Source organism: Trichomycterus rosablanca, chromosome 6 (genome assembly GCF_030014385.1).
Source record: "Trichomycterus rosablanca isolate fTriRos1 chromosome 6, fTriRos1.hap1, whole genome shotgun sequence".
Lineage (NCBI taxonomy): Eukaryota > Metazoa > Chordata > Actinopteri > Siluriformes > Trichomycteridae > Trichomycterus > Trichomycterus rosablanca.
The window spans coordinates 42,460,842-42,487,737 of NC_085993.1; the positions used below are offsets into that span (position 1 = coordinate 42,460,842).

Below are 26,896 nucleotides of genomic sequence, written 5' to 3' on the forward strand. Positions count from 1 at the left end.
CTAGATATATGTCTCACTGATGTCTTGTTCTGTCTTTACAGGCTTGATGCCAATGTAGTTTCCAGGTACATGATGTTTCCCTGTTTTACGGTCCAAAGGAAGGTCACTTGCAGGGGTGCAAAGAACACGTAGTCTCTGTGTAAGGTCAAAAGATAAAAAGATAAAATATATCATTGTTAGAAAATGTTTATTTTTAATTGTTAGTGAATGTATACGTTTTGAGTTTTGTATTCTTTATCTGTAAAATATTAATTAAAGCTAAATGTGTGCAAACATTATTTAGCATTTTTAGTCAGGAGTAGAACATACCAGAGATGTTCACAAGTCACAAAATACAATTCCGAGTCGAGTCATGAGTCATTAGGCTAGAGTCCCAGTCGAGTCACGAGTCATTAGGCTAGAGTCCGAGTCGAGTCACGAGTCATTAGGCTAGAGTCCGAGTCGAGTCACGAGTCATTAGGCTAGAGTCCGAGTCAAGTCACGAGTCAATATAATCTTCACAAAACATATATTGGAAATGTAGCGTAGAAATAAACAAATAATCTGTAAGTTCAGATAAAAAACAGCAACAGATTAACAACTGTATTTTGCTTAGTGTCTTTACTTTCCTAGGTACCAGTTAAAAGCTTAAACTGATACGTTTTGTTTTCATTGCAAATTATGGCACAGCAGCCAAAATCCAAAACACAGCAAAATATCCATAACCACTGCTTACCTTAGCTTATGTTCTTCCAGACGCTATTAAATTCATAACCGTGTGTCCCATTAGGAATATAATCCGTTATTGTGTAAATGTGCTTATAATTAAAAACCTCCAGACTTTTCCTGGTTGTGAAGTAAAACACGAACCCACTAGAAAGTCAATCAAGCGATTCATTGACAATCATCTGTGTGACGTTGCAAACTAAATAAATGCAAATAACAGCATTTCTTACTAAAAATTATAAAATCGCCATTATTGCAAATTCTGTAGGACTGTTCCATTCACATTATCTGTTACTGTGAAGTGCACTACGTAGAGTATTCCACCATTTTAAGTGAGATTCTTATTCAAAGGAGGGAGTAGGGAGCGACGCTTCATTACTACATGGGAAGCTGGCTGGAACATTTACCCATTGTGTGCGTTAAGACGACCGGAGCGTTATCAGGTTATCAGAGAGCAGAAAATGACACTATCAGAATGATGTCGGATCATATGTGTATATATACAGTGTATCACAAAAGTGAGTACACCCCTCACATTTCTGCAGATATTTAAGTATATCTTTTCATGGGACAACACTGACAAAATGACACTTTGACACAATGAAAAGTAGTCTGTGTGCAGCTTATATAACAGTGTAAATTTATTCCTCCCTCAAAATAACTCAATATACAGCCATTAATGTCTAAACCACCGGCAACAAAAGTGAGTACACCCCTTAGTGAAAGTTCCTGAAGTGTCAATATTTTGTGTGGCCACCATTATTTCCCAGAACTGCCTTAACTCTCCTGGGCATGGAGTGTACCAGAGCTTCACAGGTTGCCACTGGAATGCTTTTCCACTCCTCCATAACGACATCACGGAGCTGGCGGATATTCAAGACGTTGCGCTCCTCCACCTTCCGCTTGAGGATGCCCCAAAGATGTTCTATTGTGTTTAGGTCTGGAGACATGCTTGGCCAGTCCATCACCTTTACCCTCAGCCTCTTCAATAAAGCAGTGGTCGTCTTAGAGGTGTGTTTGGGGTCATTATCATGCTGGAACACTGCCCTGCGACCCAGTTTCCAGAGGGAGGGGATCATGCTCTGCTTCAGTATTTCACAGTACATATTGGAGTTCATGTGTCCCTCAATGAAATGTAACTCCCCAACACCTGCTGCACTCATGCAGCCCCAGACCATGGCATTCCCACCACCATGCTTGACTGTAGGCATGACACACTTATCTTTGTACTCCTCACCTGATTGCTGCCACACATGCTTGAGACCATCTGAACCAAACAAATTAATCTTGGTCTCATCAGACCATAGGACATGGTTCCAGTAATCCATGTCCTTTGTTGACATGTCTTCAGCAAACTGTTTGCGGGCTTTCTTGTGTAGAGACTTCAGAAGAGGCTTCCTTCTGGGGTGACAGCCATGCAGACCGATTTGATGTAGTGTGCGGCGTATGGTCTGAGCATTGACAGGCTGACCCCCCACCTTTTCAATCTCTGCAGCAATGCTGACAGCACTCCTGCGCCTATCTTTCAAAGACAGCAGTTGGCTGTGACGCTGAGCACGTGCACTCAGCTTCTTTGGACGACCAACGCGAGGTCTGTTCTGAGTGGACCCTGCTCTTTTAAAACGCTGGATGATCTTGGCCACTGTGCTGCAGCTCAGTTTCAGGGTGTTGGCAATCTTCTTGTAGCCTTGGCCATCTTCATGTAGCGCAACAATTCGTCTTTTAAGATCCTCAGAGAGTTCTTTGCCATGAGGTGCCATGTTGGAACTTTCAGTGACCAGTATGAGAGAGTGTGAGAGCTGTACTACTAATTTGAACACACCTGCTCCCTATGCACACCTGAGACCTAGTAACACTAACAAATCACATGACATTTTGGAGGGAAAATTACAAGCAGTGCTCAATTTGGACATTTAGGGGTGTAGTCTCTTAGGGGTGTACTCACTTTTGTTGCAGGTGGTTTAGACATTAATGGCTGTATATTGAGTTATTTTGAGGGAAGAATAAATTTACACTGTTATATAAGCTGCACACAGACTACTTTTCATTGTGTCAAAGTGTCATTTTGTCAGTGTTGTCCCATGAAAAGATATACTTAAATATCTGCAGAAATGTGAGGGGTGTACTCACTTTTGTGATACACTGTATATATATATATATATATATATATACTGTATATCGCTGTGTGTGCGACTTACATGGAACATACCTGTTTCAGCGAACCACTAGAGGTGAGGAGAGCGTAGATCATCCAAAGAGGAACCAATAGGGTTGAAGAGAGAGTTAACCACCAGCCGAAAACGTAGCCCCACCAGGGGTATTCAAGTGTATTGTTAAACTTCAGTGGAGTGAACTTCACCAGAGAGGAGACGTACGTGCCCTAAGAGGACAAGATGTAGAATTATAAACTGGATTTGAGTTGCTGCAGTTGTGTCAGAGATTTATTATTGTTTCGTTGTTTTTTTTCCTCTTTTTCTCTTCTAATCTAGTCGTATCCAAATACCCGGTTTGCGTTAAGATTCACCTCTACCGATACAACCCTCCACTGTTGACTGAGGAGCTTCGCAACTGACACACGCCCCCCTCCGACACGTGCAGTACCGACTGCATCTTTTCACCTGCATTAGGTGAGTTCATATGCTGATCAGCCTTGTGCACGGAGAGCCACACCCCGATCAGCATTATTCCCCAACTCTGCTCAGACGCCATCAACCAGCCAGCAGAGGTCGTAATTGCACCAGTTATGAGGAACCCTGGTCCGGCTTGTCCCACCCTGTGAACAATAGCCAATCGCTGTTTATGTAGCCGCCCAGCCTAGCTGAATGTCAGAGCTGAGATTCGATATCATGTATTCGAAATCCCAGCTCTGGTGTGCTAGTGTATTTTACCGCTGCGCCACCTGAGCGGCTCTTGTTTTGTTTTGGGTTTTTTTAACAAAATGTCAGAATAAATTTTTAGTTACTCATAAACTCACCATGCAGACTAGTGGAGTGATGTACTTCCAGCAATATTTCATTAAGCATACTGGACGATAACCAATCATGTCCTTAATATTATCATATAAGCGGTCTGCACCTAAGAGAAAAGAATATCATATTATCATGAACCCCAACATAGCCACTTACGTAAGTCTTAGACCTACTTGCATTACTATGTGTTTATGTTTAAGGTCAAGTGTCCAATTCAAAATTGGGATTGGGGGGGTTTATTTATTTATATATTAGAATTTTAATGTCATGTTTTACACACTTTGGTTACATTTATGACAGAAACGATTACACAAGATTCATCAATTCACAAGTTCAATGTCACACAGTCATGGACAATTTTGTATCTCCAATCAACCTGACTGCACGTCTTTGGACTGTGGAAGGAAACCGGAGCTCCCGGAGGAAACCCACGCAGACACGGGGAGAACATGCGAACTCCACACAGAAAGGACCCGTACCGCCCCACCTGGGAATGGAACCCAGGATCTTCCTGCTGTGAGGCGACAATGCTACCCATTGAGCCACCGTGCCACCCTCGGGGGGTTTTAAGACAGCATTGGAATAAGTAAGTCAAGATCTAGCTTAATACATCTCAGTTATAAAGATTACACTACTGTTAATAACATTTGTGCTTAAATAGAATACACTAATCTACAGTATTAGTAGTGTTAATAGTATAGACAGTTTTCTGCAATACTGTAAGTACTCACCATACACCCACCCAATACACACTGATTCTAGAAGGCCAAATATAAGAACTGTAACCCCACTGAAAGAATAGTAATCAAACAACTGGAAAATATACAAGCCGCCCTGCAAAACAAAACCAGCAGTGAAAATAGGTTGCAGCAGAAGCATGGCTTTTACGATTCTTGTGCTAAACAATGTGAATTTTTTTATTTTTTATTTTTTTTATTTATGCATTTTTCTCCCCATTATTCCTCCAGATTTAGCGCATCCAATTTTGTCTTCCGCTGCTGACAGACTCCAGATTTGCATCCAAGGAGAGCATGCCGCTGCCCACGCCTTCTTTACACGTGAACAGCCCTCCTCTTCTCGTCCGTGCTTCCTGCACGGGCGTCTCTTCTGCCAATCAGGGTCCTTACACAGCCTATGAAGACCCACCCACCCACACATTGTCCGGCCCACACCCTGCAGATATGGTGGCCAATTAGTATCTGCTGCAGACACTGCCAATTATGCCAGCCAGATGGCGCCCAGCCGACCGGTGGCAACACCGAGCCAGGAACCCGAGAGTTCAGAAACTCGGTGCTGGTGCACAATGTAAACATTTATTGGAGCCTTTTGTCAAAAGGGCTAGTGCAGGGGTGTCCAAATAATTCCTTATAAAGTGCCAAAAGTTAAGGGCCACGGGCAAAACTAAAAGGTTATGTTACTTTAATATTGCATTCAATTAAAATATATCACGTTTTTATTGTTTTATAAAACACTACTGTTTATTCTAATTAACAGTGTTAAAACACTACTGTTTATTCTAATTAACAGTGTTAAAACACTACTGTTTATTCTAATTAACAGTGCTTTTATTGATTTCAACGGATGATAGAAAATCGTCCTTTTTAATTGTTGCGCTACCTGCTCGAATTGCATTTTCTTGTGCTGATGATGGCTGCAACAAAGAACGTTGCTGAGAATTCAGTTTAGCCAGCATGTCTCCTGCCTTCGCCTTTCTCTCCTCGCCATTGTACTTTGAGTACTTTGTTTTGTAATGCTGACGGATGTTATGAAATTCTCAGCTACTGACAAATGTAGGCCCTAATTTGATCTAGCGAGGTGGCCCAAAAAAAGAGACGGCTGGCCAAGTTTGACCCACGGGCCCCAAATTGGGCAGCCCTGGTCTAGTGCCAGAAAAACCACTTTAATATTTTATGAATGAAAGCTTAGATGTTAGACACTAATAACAGAATATAAGTGCAGAGTAACAAGGATATCATTATTACCTCTGTTACTAAAACCAGGCCAATGAGAAAGCAGACAATGGAGATGAAGAGCAGAAGCAGTGTGCGCCGATGACCAATACTGAAGAAGGAAGGAAACATGTCCACTATGCTTGTTATCAGTGATTCCAAACCCACAAACTAAAATAAGAATCAAAATACAGAACAGAAATTTACCTTAAATGTATGATGTTACACTGTTACCATTCATACAAAAGAACAGACATACAGGAATATGCTAACTAAATATAAATGCGTAAAGCAACGCAATTCAAATGACGTGTGTGCTCAGACATACACAAACAGTGCATGGCAGTAATGTTACCAGCTAATAGACTTTATCCTTGCTGTTACAGGTGCTGATTAATCAAACCCTCACTGTATGGTGGTAGTGTTATCAGTCATCTCATGTTTCATCAGATGTTTTGTGACAGAATTTATTAAATTATGATATACTTTATAATCAATGTTTCTTCATAATCAGCCACAAAAAGTCTGGGTTGTGGTTGCAACACTGACAGAAATGTGATAACTGAATGTTGGCCAATCTACTGTCTAAATAATAAGCTTTTTTAACAAATATTTAATCAATACATAAGAAAAAGAAAAAGAAATAACTGCCAGTACCCAAGAAAGCCATAAGAAGTATTTATGCAAATTGGATTATCAGATGTTCAGAAAATGTAGAGAGCAGAATTTACTGGTTGTTTATAAAGTGCTTAATCGGGGCTTAATCGTAAAGGTGAGAGTGTCACCAAAATCGTCCAAATGATATCCTTAAAATATTTTTTATAGCTGTGCAATAACTGAGCACTGAACTATTTGGGTGTAATATTGCTGTATTAGTAAACTTGATGTATTAGGCTGCACAGAAATGATCAGCTTCTGCTGGAGGGCTGTGTCTCAATCTGCACACAAAATGCTATAGTGCAATTAGAATAGTAGCTTCAATATTTATCAAAATCTAATTTTGCACACTAGTTAGTATATAGGAAGGTATTTGAGACACAACAGCTCACTGTACAGTGTAATACAAGTTTATTGCTCCTATGTGCATGTGATGCTTCTTATCTGTTTAATTTGTTGCATATTCCAATTCTTCAGTTTTCACTCTCTTGAGCACTTTAGCGCTCCCTTCCTCATGTTTTCCTGTGCCTATATGTAAGAAAGTGTTTTTTTTTACACGGACCTCAGTGTCCAAGCCCAGCAAAATGACCATGATGAAGAAACAAACAGCCCATAGTTGTGGAACAGGCATCATTGCGACTCCTCTGGGGTAGGCAATGAAGGCCAATCCTGGACCTGTCATAACAAACAATACTGTTAATAAATTTTACAATATTCAACAAATCAAGCTTTATAGTTATTCATGTGTAATGGTTTGAGTAATCTTGCTGAACAATAGAGCGGAAGTCACCTGATTCTGCCACTGCTGAAATATCTATTTCCTGTTCATAGGCCATGAAACCCAAAACAGAGAAGATGGCAAATCCAGCCACAAAGCTTGTCCCACTGTTCAACAAGCACAGGTAAACACAGTCCCTGCAAAGGAAAGTAGTCAAAGAGTTATCACTAACCACCTCATTGTTGTGACAAAGTAATTAATAGGCTGGTTATTGAAAATGGACAGTCCAGGAAAATAATCTATACAACTAAACAAAACTCATAACACTCAAGTGCAAGTCTGCTTATTTCATATTACTGTTATTATAATATTATTATAATATATTATTATAATATTTCCAATTAGCTGTGTAAAGCTGGATTACTGTGAAAAAAAGAACAACAAGGCCGTACAATGTGGGAAGGGTGGTTTGGGGTAGGCCAAATCTACTGGAGAAGAAGGGGCCATTCTATAGGGGTTCTTCAAAGAGTGTCTGCACTTTTTAAAACTATCTATAAAGAATTCACAAAAAAAATCACTTTTATACAATGTCAGCTTCTGATGCATTTTCCCAGCATCTTCCAGCATCTTTTTAATGCAATCAGCAAAAAATGTTTTTGGTTGAGCACGTAGCCACTGATGCACTGCAGCTTTCACACCATCATTACATGAAAGTCTTTTTACCCTTAAAGCTTCTTTGAGTGTCCAAAAAGGTAGAAATCAGATGGTGCTAAATCCTATATTAAACGTCTCTCAGTCTCTCAGACACGACCAATTACTCCTCCTCCCGCCCTCACTGCTACCAACCAAAACACAAAACGTTTTGAAGATCCCTTGTAACACAATATATATTGTGATTACATTCTTAATTAACTGCAATAATGTGTTGTCAAGATCACTGCTGTACATTCCTTATATTCATTTGGTTTGCTGCTAGTACACAACTTTTCAAAGCTCTATTTATTAATTCATGAGTTGGGGGGGGGGGGGGGGGGGGCACAAATCAACCAAAGAGGGGTGGTTTTTGTCATTCTAAAACATTCCTCTCATATTAGCAATTAATGGGAACGCTGATGGATCCTAAAATTACGCAAAGCCAGTAGGTGAAAATGTACTGTATATTTACATCAGTATATTGGGGTTGTTTTAGCAATGTTTGATTACAAGAAAAGGTAGTGGTATTTTGATAATCAAGTGTTATCAAAAACAGTAATATATTAAGAAAGAACATTATAATGGGATTAAAGCAAGATTAAAAGCAACTTCTAAATAAACTTGGTGTTAGTGTTTTGTAAAATCAACTCTTATCTAATCCCTATGTGTGGTGTTTTGAAAAAAGAAAACATTTATTTGTGAAACTAAAACTACAGTAGGATTTATTCTTATTTATCTAATGCAAACACATGTATGTAACTGTCTTCTATACTTTGCTGACCTTTTACTTGGTAAAGAATTGTGACAGCAATTGCATTTGAACTATACAACTTTTTTTATTGAAATATCTAAAACAGGGGTCACCAACCTTTTCGAGGCCGAGAGGTACTTCAAGGGTAGTGAATAATACGAAGGGCTACTTGTTCGATACAAACTTCCTGAATAACATAAAGTTGCACGGTTCACCTTTAATGATATTATTATTATTATTATTATTATCAATATTCATATATATGAAGAGACTGTCTGATCATGTTAATGTTAATGATTCCTCAGAAAAATTATTAACAACGATTTACCATGGTAGGAAACATATATTTCAACATGTAACATTATTTATCTCTATTAATCTAAATCTGTTTCAATATTTGAAAGTCAGAGCTATCACATCTCTGATATTTTTGTAAATATCTTTCTTGACAGTTTTGTATGAATGAGCACATTTGTAGCATTTTGATAAAAATCACACCATTTTCTGTACAGAAGTGATCACTTCTGTACCATTTTTTTAGAAAATCATCAACAGTCACATCTTCAACTCCCGTTTGTACTGATCACTTCCTTTGCAACATTTTAGAACAAATCATGAACTCGTTCCCATGTTTGTACAAATGATCAGTTACGTACGATTTAAAAAACAAAGCTGAGATATATTGTGATGTACATGGAAGTTTTTGTGACATGTACTGGTGTCTCTCCACATTCCTCCCAATCATTGTGAAAGTATTAAGTTTTCTTTTCTTGTATGTTTTTTTTCATCATAGCTGCGCATGCGTAGCTTGCTTGTCTCAGCGTTATGCGCACGATATAAAACTCTGCACCCAGACAAGATCAGAGCTCATATAAACATACAACATTTTTGTGTTTAAAATTTTATATTCAGTGTTGTCATTTATAAATCTACATCAATGCAAGTCTTGTTATTGATTCAAAAAGAACAGCATCACAAATACAATTTTTAGACGGAGCTCTATAGTCACTAGTGCTTTTTTAGAACCTGTGGGCGACTCACGTGGTCCCTGTGGGCGACCAGGTGCCCGCGGGCACCGGGTTGGTGACCCCTAATCTAAAATATCTACTGAAATATTGTGTTTTGTTAAATAATAGAACTTTACCCTCAAAGGATTGACTTATTATTAGATATTAAAGATATTAGATTTTGGGTATAAAGAATGGCCCCAAACTGCCTCTATAACACATTTTATATTGAGTTTACATACTTGTAACAGTTGTTGTTGTACTTGTTGTAGCTTCCTAAAGAAATAAGGCAACCCATACAGACAGAGTAAGAAAAAAATATCTGTGTTCCAGCATCCATCCAAACCTACATGACATGAAATAAAATAGTACCATCAGAACCTACTGACAGTCAAGCAAAGAAACAAAACAAATAAAACATATTGAACAAATAAAACAAATGAAAACAAATTCTAAAGTATTTATATTTGCAAAATCATCAACAAGACAACATTGTACATAGAAATATATAACAATATATATTTCAATTATGAGTAGGGCAGTTCAACTTTGAAAACAGCTTAAAAAAAGTTGTAGTATATATTGAACAATTCTTAATAAAGGTGTTCAGTTTTTTAAATGATGAAGAAGGTAAAGCGGAGATTCAAACTTGGACCCAGATCAATCTAAATGGTTGATAAACTAACTATGCACTCTAAAACATTTCATAACAGTGTACTGATAAATTTGATGATTCAATATGTTTGCATCGTTTACCTCTGGTCTCTGGTTATAATATTTTGTAACTTTTTTGTATTTATGTCAGTAAGCTTGGATTTGTAACCCATGTTTCTATTTGCTGATGCTGTTTGTCATGTATTTTACATATGCTGGCATGAATTAGTAGTGGGCGATATAATGTCGTTCACGATAATACCGGTATAGTTATAAATTCGATATGATTTTTGCCATATCACGTTATTGTTAGCAAACACGCGTCACTCGCTCTCAAGCGCGTAACAGTGAAATAATGGTGACCAATGCAGAGAGTAGTACCAGAGTTAAGACTAAGGACAAACTAGTCCCTAAAAGGGGAGCTACATCACTACTGTGGAAGGTTTTCGGATACAGAAGGTCAGACTCCAAACAAATGACTGCAATTTGCAAAACGTGCAGAAATACTGTGATGACAAATGGTGGCAACATATCAAATTTATTTCACCACCTAAAGCAAAAGCACCCGCGTGAGTATGAGGAGTGTCAGTCACTGCGTGAGTCCGAGAATGATGTGAGGCCAAAAACTTTGTCAGTGAACGAACAGAATACACAGGTTACCATCTGAGAACGTTTAAAACACAAAAGCGCTGAGCGGAACGCTTTCCTTCGCGTATGAGCATGGAAACTGAATCACTGAGTCAATGAGTCAGAATTGACTCTTTTCAGACGAATTATTCATTGGAATCGAATCAGAAAAATGTGCTCCTATCTATGTTAAAGATTCATTAGTTTTGCTCACTGTGGGCAAAACAACTCTGATATTCAGGGCCGGCGCTAGGGGGGAAATGAGGGGGGCATTGCCCCCCCAAATTGTGTCTTTGCCCCCCCCAAGCACAATGCAAGCAACGGCTATTTTTAAAATTATCTCTGAACCAATCACAAAAATGCATTTTGTTTTACAGTGTGAAGATATTTCCTTGCTTATTCCTGATTGGCTCTTTGAGTCATATAAAAATCGGCAGACTGCCCCAAACAGTTCAGTTCGGCAGTATATGTTCTGTTAGTGTGAGCGAGAGGCAGGTATACTGGTAAACACTCTTCTGAGTTTAAACTGACTTCCACATGGTAATATTTGCTTAACTGTGGTTTTTCGTTGCTTTAATGTTACTTACCTCTTACATAGGTGTTGCTTACATTATTTTATTAGCCGTTAGCGGTTAGGCTAATGAACTAATGGCAATTTAATTAAGGGGGCGTATTAAAATGAAATACAATTAGATAATCTTTTTTCTCCATTTACATAATCAACATGTATTTTTTAATCATTGGGTTTTAAGTTTAAGTTCGAAAACATGCATTTTTATTTCTTTACCTCATACATCACTTTAAGCCAGTATCAATAGCTTGGCTGTCATCATTCATGCACAAATCAAGCCTTGAATATATTTCTGGCTTCAAAAACATGACTATCAACATGCCCCCTCATTAGGTTTTACTGCCCCCCCAAGCAAAGCAGTCCAGAACCGGGGCTGACTCTGATTCAAGAGATTCAGATGTATAAACCAATCAGAGCTTTGAATTAAAATTTTGGGCGGAATTTCAAGCTCTCTCTTCATTGGTTGTTGTATAATTGACAGATAAATGAACGAATTACCAGTTTCAGCTTTAAACCGCAGCAGCCGAGAGAATCAATTAGGTTAAATGGTCTAAGACGGTTTTCATTAGTTAGGTGGATAAACACAGTTACATATGGATTTTTATATTCTGGAAATATTCTGGAAATATACAAGATGGCCTCCAAGGTAAGCTGCCGTTATAATTTTATACTGCTTTTTGGTTGATCTGGGTCGCGGTGCTGCTGTTTACAGTAAGCTTTCATTTTGCAATGATAGCAAAGCATGATCAAATATTAAATGTTTTCGGGATTTTTTTGATGTTCATTTTTTTGAAGTAAAACGGATACAGTATAAATGTGATTGTGAGATTCTGCTGGTTTGTTTAATATAAATGTTGTCAATATGAATACAAATATAGCCTGTAATAATACAAAATATAAACACTGTAAATCAGTCAGAATTTATCAGAACTACAAACTGAACTGTTTTGTGTTTTTAAGAAAGTGTTGTTATATATCGCTAGTGAATATCGTTATCGCAAAAATATTTCAAAATATTGTGATATTATTTAAAGGCCATATCACCCAAGCCCCCCACCCCAGCATGAATATGACTTTCTTTTCTTTTTTGACTCATGCAACTCCAGTTCCCTTACCCACTATTTGGCATCTTTAAAATTTCACATCTAACTATGCTTTTTAAATGCTAATTTAAAATCTAACCAAATGGCTAATAGCTTTAAAGATAAATATGCTCTGTATCCAGTGTGTAGGGTGCTCGAACATGTTTTCATTTTTCTACCTGAGGGTCAGAAAGACGTGAAGGATCTGGATAGAGATAAAATTTTATGCCATCAGTTGCTCCAGGAAGCGTAAGTCCACGCACCAGCAGTACCACCAGCATTAGATAAGGAAATGTAGCAGTGAAATAAACCACCTTAGGGAAAATATTTTATTAGTTAAGTTTAGTAAAATTGCTTAGCATCAACTGGTAAAGCTTTCAAAATAATTAGTAAACTTCTGAAGCTCAAACCTTGCCTGAAGACTTCACTCCATTATAGACACAGAAAAAGCAGATGATCCAGGCCAGAAGGAGACAGAGTGCCAGCTCCCACCTTACATTTCCCAGCTTATTCATACTACCTGTAATATTTACTACTCTTCTCCTAATAACACAATAGAGTTTAGCTACTTTGTAACATGTAATAATACATTTCATTTTAACTTCAGAAAATAAATGACTTACTCCCAAAACTCTAAGACCGGTGATGTTGCATTGTGCAGGGTACTGAAGTTCTTACCCATACTGACAAACTCAACACAAGTTTCTGTGAAGGGGGAGAAAATTGCAGAACATGGTTTTTATACAGCAAATGTACAGGCATTAAATCACATGTAATATGTAATTGTTATAACACACCTGTGTTCCAGGGATTACTACAACTTGCCCAGGGCAGCTCAGAACTAAATGAAAAGAAGAGATATAAGAATGCCCAGGCAAGAATAACAGCATAGTAGATGCTGCAATAGAACACAACCACCTGAGATCCTAAGCCCAACCCTGTCAGAGAAACACAAACACAAATCAATTTGGGACATTTTACTTAACTTTAATCCTCTATTGAAACTTATGGAGTTAAAGCAATAATAAAACTGCCTCTGTGGTTAAATCATTTACACTGAATATAGTACATGTTAAAAATAACGTTTTAACAAAACTACATGACACACTTCTCTTTGCTACCAACACAACAACAAAGAAGCCCCTCATTTAGCCTCCTGGATGGTTTATTACAGCTCAAGTTGTGGCCTTGCAGTTAAGGCACTGGACTAGCTCAATCAGAAGGTTGCTGGTTCAAGCCCCACCACTGCCAGGCCGCTGCTGTTGGGCCCTTGAGCAAGACCATTAACCGTCAGTTGCTTGTATACTGTATACTGTAACTGTAATGTAAGTGGCTTTGGATAAAGGTGTCTGCTAAATGCAGTAAATGTAAAAATGTTAATTATTGCTTTAATATTGGATCTGGGCATCTTTTCCATAAAAGTAAAATATAAATGCAACCCTACTTCAGGTATATAAGTTAAAAGCAATTTAGTAGATACCATTAATTTAGTGGATACCATTAATTGTGTTGTGTCTGGTTTCACTGGGAGACACTGGGCACAAGAATACATACCCCACCCATCAAACATATAGCCAATCATGACTGTGTAGATGCCTGGTCAGCCGATAGCACCACTGCGATTTGAACTTGGATCTTGCTTGATGTCTTAGTACTAGCATGGCATATACTAAAATTTATTTATATTGTTAGTGTCACTGCTTACATTTTTTGGGAATTGTTTAATGGCTTTGGTGTTTTACTGTCAATCTGACTTGTGCATATGTAAAATTATAGGTTGGTAATAGGTCAACTTTGATTTTTTAAAAATCTTTATTATACCACAATACTTGGTGGTACCTGGAGCTTTGCAGCTCTGGTAGCTATGTTGTGCTACTAATACATTTTAATGCTAAAAGTATAACTGTAATTACAAAACTTAAGCTTTTAACAACACAGTTAAAAGTAAGTAAGGTCATCCCCAAAGAGAGATGTATTTCACATGACAGTAAAAGAGAAGTTTAATTATTTATAAAACATTTATTGACTGTTTAAGAGAAAATATTATACATATATTTTTGATATTCAAATAGCATTTCTTAACAAATAACAAATGCACAAAACTGGATCATTTGGAATGCCTTTTAACTTGATTAGCAACTTATTACATGTTAAAGCTTTACCTTGAAACAGCGGACAAATCTTCCTCCAGCTGGTGACGGCACTTTGACTGGTGTACTGACCCAAGGATACCTCCAAAAAAAACAGTGGAATACCACATGCAAATAAGAAGACTAGATATGGAATGAAGAACACTCCTGGAAAACAGAAAACACTCATTTTTATTCAATTTCTCTCCTAAATTTTGATCTACAGAAATGCAATGGAAGTAATGATATTTACCTCAGAACTTCAATATATACAGTGGGGCCAAAAAGTATTTAGTCAGCCACTGATTGTACAGGTTCTCCTACTTAGAAAGATGAGAGAGGTCTGTAATTTTCATCATAGGTACACTTCAACTATGAGAGACAAAATTGAGGAAAAAAAATCCAGAAAATCACATTGTAGGATTTTTAAAGAATTTATTTGTAAATTATGGTGGAAAATAAGTATTTGGTCAATAACAAAAGTTCAACTCAATACTTTGAAACATAACCTTTGTTGGCAATGACAGAGGTCAAACATTTCCTGTAAGACTTCACCAGGTTTGCACACACTAGCTGGTATTTTGGCCCATTCCTCCATGCAGATCTCCTCTAGAGCAGTGATGTTTTGGGGCAACATGGACTTTCAACTCCCTCCACAAATTCTCTATGGAGTTGAGGTCTGGAGACTGGCTAGGCCACTCCAGGACCTTGAAATGCTTTTTACGGAGCCACTCCTTCGTTGCCTGAGCGGTGTGTTTGGGATCATTGTCATGCTGGAAGACCCAGCCACGTTCCATCTTCAATGCTCTCACTGATGGAAGGAGGTTTTGGCTTAAAATCTCACGATACATGGCCCCGTTCATTCTTCCCTTAACACGGATCAGTCGTCCTGTCCCCTTTGCAGAAAAACAGCCCCAAAACATGATGTTTCCACCCCCATGCTTCACAGTAGGTATGATGCAACTCAGCATTCTGCTTCCTCTAAACACGACGAGTTGAGTTTTTACCAGAAAGTTCCATTTTGGTTTCATCTGACCACATGATATTCTCCCAATCCTCTTCTGGATCATCCATATGCTCTCTGGCAAACTTCAGACGGGCCTGGACATGTACTGGCTTAAGCAGGGGGACACGCCTGGCACTGCAGGATTTGAGTCCCTCTCGGCGTAGTGTGTTACTGATGGTAGCCTTTGTTACTTTGGTCCCAGCTCTCTGCTGGTCATTCATCAGGTCCCTCCGTGTAGTTCTGGGATTTTTGCTCACCGTTCTCATGATCATTTTGACCCCACAGGATGAGATCTTGACCCCAAGGGAGATTATCAATGGTCTTGTATGTCTTCCATTTTCTTACAATTGCTCCCACAGTTGATTTATTCACACCAACCTGCTTGCCTATTGTAGATTCACTCTTCCCAGCCTGGTGCAGGTCTACAATTTTCTTCCTGGTGTCCTTCGACAGCTCTTTGGTCTTGGCCATGGTTGAGTTTGGAGTCTGACTGTTTGAGGCTGTGGACAGGTGTCTTTTATACAGATAACGAGGTCAAACAGGTGCAATTAATAGAGGTAACGAGTGGAGGACAAAAGAGCTTCTTAAAGAAGAAGTTACAGGTCTGTGAGAGCCAGAAATCTTGCTTGTTTGTTATTGACCAAATACTTATTTTCCACCATAATTTACAAATAAATTCTTTAAAAATCCTACAATGTGATTTCCTGGATTTTTTTTCTCATTTTGTCTCTCATAGTTGAAGTGTACCTATGATGAAAATTACAGACCTCTCTCATCTTTCTAAATAGGAGAACCTGCACAATCAGTGGCTGACTAAAAACTTTTTGACCCCACTGTATATATATATGTATATATATACTGTATATATACCTCTCTCTCTCTCTCTCTCTCTCTCTCTCTCTCTCTCTCTCTCTCTCTCTCTCTCTCTCTCTCTCTCTCTCTATATATATATATATATATATATATATATATACATACAGGGGTTGGACAAAATAACTGAAACACCTGGTTTTAGACCACAATAATTTATTAGTATGGTGTAGGGCCTCCTTTTGCGGCCAATACAGCGTCAATTCGTCTTGGAAATGACATATACAAGTCCTGCACAGTGGTCAGAGGGATTTTAAGCCATTCTTCTTGCAGGATAGTGGCCAGGTCACTACGTGATGCTGGTGGAGGAAAACGTTTCCTGACTCGCTTCTCCAAAACACCCCAAAGTGGCTCAATAATATTTAGATCTGGTGACTGTGCAGGCCATGGGAGATGTTCAACTTCACTTTCATGTTCATCAAACCAATCTTTCACCAGTCTTGCTGTGTGTATTGGTGCATTGTCATCCTGATACACGGCACCGCCATTGGATGCACATGGTCCTCCAGAATGGTTCGGTAGTCCTTGGCAGTGACGCGCCCATCTAGCACAAGTATTGGGCCAAGGGAATGCCATGATATGGCAGCCCAAACCATCACTGATCCACCCCCATGCTTCACTCTGGGCATGCAACAGTCTGGGTGGTACGCTTCTTTGGGGCTTCTCCACACCGTAACTCTCCCGGATGTGGGGAAAACAGTAAAGGTGGACTCATCAGAGAACAATACATGTTTCACATTGTCCACAGCCCAAGATTTGCGCTCCTTGCAACATTGAAACCGACGTTTGGCATTGGCACGAGTGACCAAAGGTTTGGCTATAGCAGCCTGGCCGTGTATATTGACCCTGTGGAGCTCCCGACGGACAGTTCTGGTGGAAACAGGAGAGTCGAGGTGCACATTTAATTCTGCCGTGATTTGGGCAGCCGTGGTTTTATGTTTTTTGGATACAATCCGGGTTAGCACCCGAACATCCCTTTCAGACAGCTTCCTCTTGCGTCCACAGTTAATCCTGTTGGATGTGGTTTGTCCTTCTTGGTGGTATGCTGACATTACCCTGGATACCGTGGCTCTTGATACATCACAAAGACTTGCTGTCTTGGTCACAGATGCGCCAGCAAGACGTGCACCAACAATTTGTCCTCTTTTGAACTCTGGTATGTCACCCATAATGTTGTGTGCATTGCAATATTTTGAGCAAAACTGTGCTCTTACCCTGCTAATTGAACCTTCACACTCTGCTCTTACTGGTGCAATGTGCAATTAATGAAGATTGGCCACCAGACTGGTCCAATTTAGCCATGAAACCTCCCACACTAAAATGACAGGTGTTTCAGTTATTTTGTCCAACCCCTGTATATATATATATATATATATATATATATATATATATATATATATATATATATTTATATAATATATACAGTGTATCACAAAAGTGAGTACACCCCTCACATTTCTGCAAATATTTCATTATATCTTTTCATGGGACAACACTATAGACATGAAACTTAGATATAACTTAGAGTAGTCAGTGTACAGCTTGTATAGCAGTGTAGATTTACTGTCTTCTGAAAATAACTCAACACACAGCCATTAATGTCTAAATAGCTGGCAACATAAGTGAGTACACCCCACAGTGAACATGTCCAAATTGTGCCCAAATGTGTCGTTGTCCCTCCCTGGTGTCATGTGTCAAGGTCCCAGGTGTAAATGGGGAGCAGGGCTGTTAAATTTGGTGTTTTTGGTACAATTCTCTCATACTGGCCACTGGATATTCAACATGGCACCTCATGGCAAAGAACTCTCTGAGGATGTGAGAAATAGAATTGTTGCTCTCCACAAAGATGGCCTGGGCTATAAGAAGATTGCTAACACCCTGAAACTGAGCTACAGCATGGTGGCCAAGGTCATACAGCGGTTTTCCAGGACAGGTTCCACTCGGAACAGGCTTCGCCAGCGTCGACCAAAGAAGTTGAGTCCACGTGTTCGGCGTCATATCCAGAGGTTGGCTTTAAAAAATAGACACATGAGTGCTGCCAGAATTGCTGCAGAGGTTGAAGACGTGGGAGGTCAGCCTGTCAGTGCTCAGACCATACGCCGCACACTGCATCAACTCGGTTTGCATGGTCGTCATCCCAGAAGGAAGCTGACGCACAAAAAAGCCCGCAAACAGTTTGCTAAAGACAAGCAGTCCAAGAACATGGATTACTGGAATGCCCTGTGGTCTGACGAGACCAAGATAAACTTGTTTGGCTCAGATGGTGTCCAGCATGTGTGGCGGCGCCCTGGTGAGAAGTACCAAGACAACTGTATCTTGCCTACAGTCAAGCATGGTGGTGGTAGCATCATGGTCTTGGGCTGCATGAGTGTTGCTGGCACTGGAGAGCTGCAGTTCATTGAGGGAAACATGAATTTTAACATGTATTGTGACATTCTGAAACAGAGCATGATCCCCTCCCTTCGAAAACTGGGCCTCATGGCAGTTTTCCAACAGGATAACGACCCCAAACACAACCTCCAAGATGACAACTGCCTTGCTGAGGAAGCTGAAGGTAAAGGTGATGGACTAAACCCAATTGAGCACCTGTGGCGCATCCTCAAGTGGAAGGTGGAGGAGTTCAAGGTGTCTAACATCCACCAGCTCCGTGATGTCATCATGGAGGAGTGGAAGAGGATTCCAGTAGCAACCTGTGCAGCTTTGGTGAATTCCATGCCCAGGAGGGTTAAGGCAGTGCTGGATAATAATGGTGGTCACACAAAATATTGACACTTTGGGCACAATTTGGACATGTTCACTGTGGGGTGTACTCACTTATGTTGCCAGCCATTTAGACATTAATGGCTGTGTGTTGAGTTATTTTCAGAAGACTATCTACACTGCTATACAAGTTGTACACTGACTACTCTAAGTTATATCCAAGTTTTATTTCTATAGTGTTGTCCCATGAAAAGATATAATAAAATATTTGCAGAAATGTGAGGGGTGTACTCACTTTTGTGATACACTGTATATGTGAGTTTCTGCAAGATGATTGGAGGATCAGTCGAAAGGCTGGATCCCGTTTTGATTGACGGCTATCACTTAAAGCTTCAGTCCCATCGCGGATTTTGCGAGTGAAGTCGAAAGACAAACTGCATCCCATTTCAGGACATTTTCTTTAAAAGGAAAATGTCCTGATTTATATATAAATAAATTGACAAATTTTATAATGTAAGCCGACATTAAGTTTCCCCTCTTTGAAAGACCAGCAGCCGCCACTGATATATATATATTGCGGATTTTAAGAGAATCTGTATTTCACATTAAAGGATTTTGTGTACCCCCAGGGCTCCATTAAAAGCAAATAAAATAAAAGTATTAGGACTATTTCATGGTGCAGATGTCTTGTTTCATTTAAAACACCCAATTTCATTATGTGCACAAAGGTCTCAAAAGCTCAAATTAAGGCCTTCAGTAAGGCAAAGTTGCTGGGTTTGGGAAAGCCAACACTTACTTTCTTAACCTCTTATCCAATCAAGGTCGCGCGGGTGGGTGGGTGGGGGGGTGGGGGGGGGGGGGTTGTTGCTGGAGCCTATCCCAGCTTTTCGACGGGGACAAGGCACACAGTAACATCCTGGACAAGGCGCCAGTCTATCACAGGGCAGACCCACATACACACGCACACATACATTCACTTATAGGGCAATTCAGTGTCTCCAATTAACCTGACTTCATGTTTTTGGACTGTGGGAGAAAACTGGAGCAACCGGAGGAAACCTACGCAGACACTGGGAGAACATGCAAACCCCACACAGAAAGGACCCCCGCCTGGGGATCAAACCCAGGACCTTCTTGCTGTGAGGCGACAGTGCTACAGCCACAGTGCCGCCCGGAAAGCTAACAGTTAACATGATTTATTGTATGTATGTAATGGCATCTAATAAGTTCATTTGTTACAAACTTTTCTTGAATATGTGCACTTACCACCTCCATTCTTATAACACAGGTATGGAAACCTCCACATATTTCCCAGACCAATGATTTCCCCGGCAACAGCCAAAATAAATTCCTTTTTACTCGACCATTGGCCTCTCTCATTTTGAACATTAACATCTTTAGCAAGTTTTTCTGAGTCTGGCTGTGGAAGCGTTGGCTGCACTTCTGTATCAGCATTCATCATCATTTTCCTACAAAGAGGCACATGAAAATAAGTCTGTTCAAATGTCAAATAGCATGCAAACTATGTATCTGTGTAGAAACCAGGCAAAGCATTAAATCGTGGTTTACATTTTCCCTGTAGCCAGCAGTAAATACAACCCTAAAAAAAATTTACATTTATATTAAAAAAACCCTGCAGTGTTTCTTACATTCACATTGACTTGTATTTGATTACAGACAGTGTGAACCCAAGATATTTCATGTTTTGTCTGCTCAGCTTAATTTTTATTTGTTAATATATGTCCATTCTTGGATTTCTGGATAACTGTTTATGGCTAGTAATGAGGTTAAAAAATCTAAATAAAAAACTAAATAATGATCTAATAATGATTTGGTACATAAATAGCTGGAAAGGATGAGTCTTTAAGGAGCATAGACATTCACAAATGGCACTTAAAATTGTTTTAAAAAAGAAGCCTTGTGGTAACCATTTCCAGAAGAGACGTCAAGGCGTCGAGGCATCTGGCATCTGTCATGGACTATGGTCAGAGAAACAGTATTTCTCATCATTTTTAAAAGAAATAGACACCATATGTCCTGGACCAAAGATGAAAAGGACCGTTATCAGCAACAAGTCCAAAAGCCAGGGTCTGTCATGGTATGGAGCTGTATCAGTGCTTTTGGCGAAGGTCATTTACACTTCTGTGATGGCAGCATTAATGCAGAAAAGTACATTGAGATCTTAGAGCAACATATGCTGCTTTTAAGACGTCATCTTTTCCAGGGACGTCCATGAAGTTTTCAACAAGACGATGCAAAACCACATGCTGCACACATTACAAAGGCATGGCTACCGAACAAGAGGGTACAGATACTGGACTAACCTGCCTGCAGCCCTAATGTGTCCCCTGTAGAGAATGTGTAAAGAATTTCGAAACAAAAATGTGACAATGATAACTGTTGCAGGAAGGAACAAAATAACACCTAAAACACTTGTTTGTAATACTTAGTGCCAAAATGTCTTTTAAGTGTTGTGAGAAGGAATGGCCTCATTACACCGTGGTAAATGCTTTACTGTTCCAACTTTCTGGGAGGTGTTGCAGACCATTTTCCATGCTGTCCCAACTTTTTTTGATTTGGGGTTGACTGGGCTGTGGGGTAGTGTGGAAAGAAAGAAAAAACATCCAAGTCTGGTTACACATATCAAAACCTGCATCAAATCTGTCAAAAGCATTTGAAAAACTTTATGATCTGATGATACCAAGCTGTTTTTCTACTAAGCTGGAACATACTGGAGGAAATTATGAACAGTTACAAATCAAATATCAGTGGGTTTTAACATAAAACCTTCAGGCCTCTGATAAAAAAAGATGAAGAGGAATTTTAATTTTTAACCTTTTTTTACATTTACATTCATGACATTTAGCTGATGCTTTGGGTATTAGTGCATTTATTAAACTGGCATCTCATTAAAAAAATTTTATGTGATTATTACCACCTCTCTGTACCATTCACAGCTTACTTTGGTGTTATTCCAGTGCTATTTAAGTTTTAAATAATGAAAAAAAAATCATCTATCATTAAACAACACTTAATTAGGTTTTGGCATAATTAAGTGTTAGGTTAATTGTGGTAAATCAAATGTAATTAATTTTATTCAGGTTTGTTTCTTTACCTTTTTTCTATTGTGTCTGATGAAAGTACCAAGCTTAATGACTTTCAAAACTCTTAAATTATTAGAAATATTACGTTTTGCTTTACCCTATTCTCTTTGCTATGCTTGGTAAGGTGACCTTCTATTGCTTTACCATGGAAAGTATCCTGACATACTGCATTAGAGTTTGGTATAGCAGTTGCTGGCCAAATAACTCTTACAAGGATAATTAGCTAATGTACAAAAACCCCTGTCTCAGTTTGTTCCCCCTTCCACCCTATCTATCTCATACCTCTAGGCAGTGATACCTCTTCTTTACCAGGGCCATCGCCCTTCTTAACCAAATTGTAATTGCACGCACTGCATATTTACAGAACATGAACTGTTTATCATGACTGATGTAACAAATCTATCACAACCTGTACTCTCCTGTGTACCTATAGGAACACCTGGGACATTTTTTTCATGCTCTTTAACTCTATTGCCCTATCACTAGTGTATTACTTGCCTTTTAATGCTTTATTTTCTTTCCATCCTATTTAAAGACTATGAACATTGATATGGATTTGGCCCATCTTTACGGTTATAAAAACCTCCATTTTTCTGTGACGGGATTTCACAAGATTTTGGAGTGTGTTTGGGAAATTGTGCCTATTCAGTCAAACAAGCATTTGTATGCATTGGCTCTGATGTTAGAAGAGACCCGCCTGACCTGCAATTAATGTTACAATTCACTATCACTGAAGTTCCTACACATCCAGTTGTGACGAAACAGAAAACTTTTCTTAATCTATTGCCATGTAGGTGGAAATAAACTTTGATTGTCCTGCAGTCCCTTGCAGGTGAACAAACCTTCACACATTTATTTACACACTCAGATGAAAACTGGAAGACTGAGCAAACTAATAAGGATGTAGAGAGAAAATCCTTCTGTACAGATAGTAACTGGAGGTGAGAATTACACCTGTATTCTCAGAATCAATGTTGCTGTGCAGCATCTACAAACGTAAAATGGTACAAACAGCATCTACCCTTTGTCATTGGCCACCTAAAATAATTTCTTATTTTTCCAATTATTTTGTTTCTGGATGATGCTAAACCCACAGTCGATCAAGGGGAAAAAGGTAAATGTTATCTATCTATTACAAAGTCAACTCAAAACAGGGTTTCGGTGCTTGTGTTGCAGCATGCCTCTTTGCCCAAATTTAAACTAAACAAATATAAGTCGTGCCAACTCGATCAATATTGCTCTGAAGTCTACAAAGTTCAAGCAGATTTTGAAGAGCTTGTTGAGATTAGTTTAAAAGATGTTGAATGAAATAAAAAACGTGTAGAAGCATTAAATGTGTTTTATTGGATGAATTAAATTTTTATCAACAGCATTGTTGCAAGATCTGGAACTTTTCACTAAATTAAGCTGTTTTCATGTATATCCTTAATATATGTGGATATTACACAACATTTAAATATAAAACATATACATGAATGCCTGAAAATAAGAAAAAATATATGTTAGCATGCAGCATACTGTATATATAAATTAAATATATATGTTAACATATATGGATACAACATATAATACCATATAAAAATGAATCCCACACCTAGGACAAACATTTCTTCACCTCTTTGTAGTTTTCTAACCAGATCCACACATTCTGTATATCAATCATTCCACGTGATACAATTTTAATCTGTAGTTTTATCCTGTTTCATCCTTTGAGCAGAAATCTGACTGAAATAGTGACTACTTGCAACACTCCCTTTTTACCTACGTTACAATAAAGAGGAAAAAAACATAATCAAACTGTACCTGAGATTTTTGGAAATGTTTTTCTTCCTTGTTTTCTGAAAGGTAGACTGAATCTGAACACGACTGTTTGTTAGAAGCACCAGTGCAAAATAAAACATTTAGGGAGTCAAGATGAAACATTTGCAAAATGAAACAATTAGGGAGTCAAGAGCCTCATTTAAAGCCTAATTTATTTATTATGTAATTGCCCAGGGGCCCAATTTAAATTGATCCTGATTATTTTATTCGAGGTGCTAAACGTAAGAATATTAAAACCTTTTGATTTTAAATTAGCAGGTAAAGCTATGTGTTTAAAAGGTCAAAAGATTACATAAACTTGGAGAGGATATTTAGGTCATGAGTAGGGAGTTTTTTTTTCTGTAACTGCCAATTGTTCAAAAACTTGAATAACCAACTCATGTTTGTTGCTGTCCACATGGACAAAGATGTGTTCCTGGTGCTGGAACCACTTCATCCCTAAACAGAAAGAAGCAGTTAGTAAATCTACATGAATAGAAATAGACTGCCCTTGACTTTCACTATGAAATACATTCTCAATCTTTGTTTAACCTGACCACAAAATCATCAACCAAATTGATCAGCAGCAAACTTCCGGTTGTTGATTCTGTAGCAGAAGTACTTAAACTGTAGTATATGAACAGTAACTGAATGCAAAACTGCAACAAAATCATAATTAGTAGTGGAAAATGTTGTATATATCCAGTTTTTATTACTTATTTTTTTATTTATATACCACCAAATATATTCATGTTTACAAAAGCTATTTTCCAATTTATAATGTACATTATACAAAATGTCCTGTTGTTCAAGTAGTTGTGTTCAAGTTGTGTTCAAGTAGAAGAAAAACGGATTAATATTAAAATGGTACACTACATGAACAAACATGTATAAACTCCTCACCATGAACTTGTTGGACATTTGATTGTGAAACCATGACTAACCATGAAGTTAGTAGCATATAATTTATTATTTATAGTTGAAATTATACACTTGTAAGTAATTGTGTGGCTGAAACATCTTTACATTGGAAAAAGGGTTCATGTACTTTTGGCCAAATGGAATTAATATTTGGTCAAGAAATATTAAGCTATGCAAAGTTAAAAGAGTGAAAACATCCTGTTTTTTCTTTAATTGTTGTATTTTTTTATACATTAATTTTCATATTATTACAAAATGTGTTAATGCTAGCACAGGCTGACATTCAACATATGTGGACTATAAGGGTAAAATATTTACAACTCATGTTTGTTGGGTTGGGTTATAACCCAAACATGTTCTTTGTCGTAAATACCATGAAAATTTTTATTGTTTGTGCAAAAGCGTGCAAATATACAGAAGAGTTAACATAAAAATGTATGTTCCTGTTTGTGTGCAAAAGTGTGAAGTGTGCAGAGCAATTTTTACAAAAATTCAGTGGGTGGGTATGTGTGTGTGTATGTGTGTTCTGTGTGCAATTATTGTGCATAACGTGTCCATTATGATGATTATGATTGTATTGGTTTATGAAATGGTTTATGGATTAAATATAAATATCATACTTGCATGGTTTTTATCAAGGCAATTATCAACTATGATCCCCCCATCACCACCATCACTAGCACATACCTCTGGGCCTATACTGTATGTTTTGGAATGTTGTCCTTTTGTAGGAGCAGGTGACCTGATCAAGGCCCTTAACCCTTAATTGCTTGCCTTGTATTCGGTCACAGTTGTACATCACTTTTTAATAAAGAAAATTTGCTAAATGGCCTAAATGTAAATAACTTTGTTATTAATTAATTAGTCTACAGCACTTTTTTTCAAATTGGTTGCCCTTCCACCAGCACATGAAATAGCACGTCGCCCCTCTCCCTCTAGCATTGCTGCTCGGTCTCTGCCGTCCATCCGTAATGCCATGTTACCAGCTAAAACTGCACCTTGTAGGATTCACACACATAAAAGTACAAGAAACGAGGGACAAAATACATGAAACTTGAGCATGCAACACTGGCTGCGTCAGGCAGGGTTGGGCAGCTGTAATGCTCGGGATGCCATCATTGATCTTCAGCTGCCTTTTAATCTCATGCTGTCGTCAAAGCAGCTGGTTGAACTTGCAAATAAATTCATCCAGCTACATGGAGTGATCCCACTTCTGACACCATGTGTCATTAACACAGTCAGCGATGAGTACAGAATCAGTGGGTGGAGAAAAGACAGGAAACCTCTGTCAAGGATGACGATTCAAACACATACACACAAAACAATTACATTAAAGAACAACATTTTCAGATGCTTTTATCCAAAGTGACTTACAGTACTGTACAACTGAGGGTTAAGGGCCTTGCTCAAGGGCCCAACAGCAACAAAAACGACCTTTTGATTACTAGTCCAGTACCTTAACTGCTAGGCTGCAACTGTCCTACAAGGAAACAAAAAGCAGGGAACAAAACACACCTTCACTAAACACTCTTTACATTTTCTTTCCCCATTTTAGATGGTAGCCCGCGGCCTACTGTGAGGACCACACCCCCTGAGCTACCTGAGCAAGCAGCAGTGCATCTTGGAAATTCTAAAATGGCTACAACATTTACATCAGTAGTACAGTATTTAGCAGCAACACATCCACAGAAACATTTGGAAAAAAGCAGAACAGAAATACACCCTTGGGGAAAAATTGGGTCAAACCCAAAATTCCTTCTAATGGTACTTACAACATATTATTCGTCAGCAACTTACCAAGAACTAAAAAATGCACCCAAGGGACCATGCCAATATCTGAAATAGGAAAAATCAGTTTTTGTATGCAAAGATAAATTCAAAACATTTAAATGTTTTGTATGAAACTTAAATTAACACTATCTGGGAGTTCAAAATGTTCCACAATTTTTCCCCAGGCATGTACAAGAGTGCAGTAGTTGTGGT

The 26,896-nt window shown here is 38.5% G+C and overlaps 1 protein-coding gene across 1 annotated transcript; it reads right to left on the reverse strand.

Annotated features, from left to right (window-relative positions):
• Window positions 1-24,929, reverse strand: LOC134317316 (sodium- and chloride-dependent GABA transporter 2-like). Its single transcript, XM_062998129.1, has 15 exons — window positions 24,903-24,929; window positions 20,355-20,463; window positions 14,546-14,680; window positions 13,181-13,321; window positions 13,007-13,088; window positions 12,794-12,899; window positions 12,563-12,697; window positions 9,692-9,795; window positions 7,071-7,195; window positions 6,843-6,955; window positions 5,657-5,794; window positions 4,406-4,508; window positions 3,680-3,780; window positions 2,915-3,085; window positions 1-135 (listed from the first exon to the last, which is right to left on the reverse strand). Exons 1-15 carry the CDS (start codon window positions 24,927-24,929, stop codon window positions 1-3), a joined length of 1,725 nt encoding a protein of 574 aa, XP_062854199.1.
• Window positions 24,930-26,896: the final 1,967 nt, after the last annotated feature.

Coding starts and splice junctions, on each gene's coding strand:
- LOC134317316 (XM_062998129.1), bottom strand. CDS start 24,929: ATGGTTTCACAATCAAATGTCCAACAA. Junction 6,956..7,070: donor TTCAGCAGTGGCAGAATCAG/GTGACTTCCGCT, acceptor TTGTTATGACAG/GTCCAGGATTGGCCTTCATT. Junction 136..2,914: donor CTAGTGGTTCGCTGAAACAG/GTATGTTCCATG, acceptor GACCTTACACAG/AGACTACGTGTTCTTTGCAC.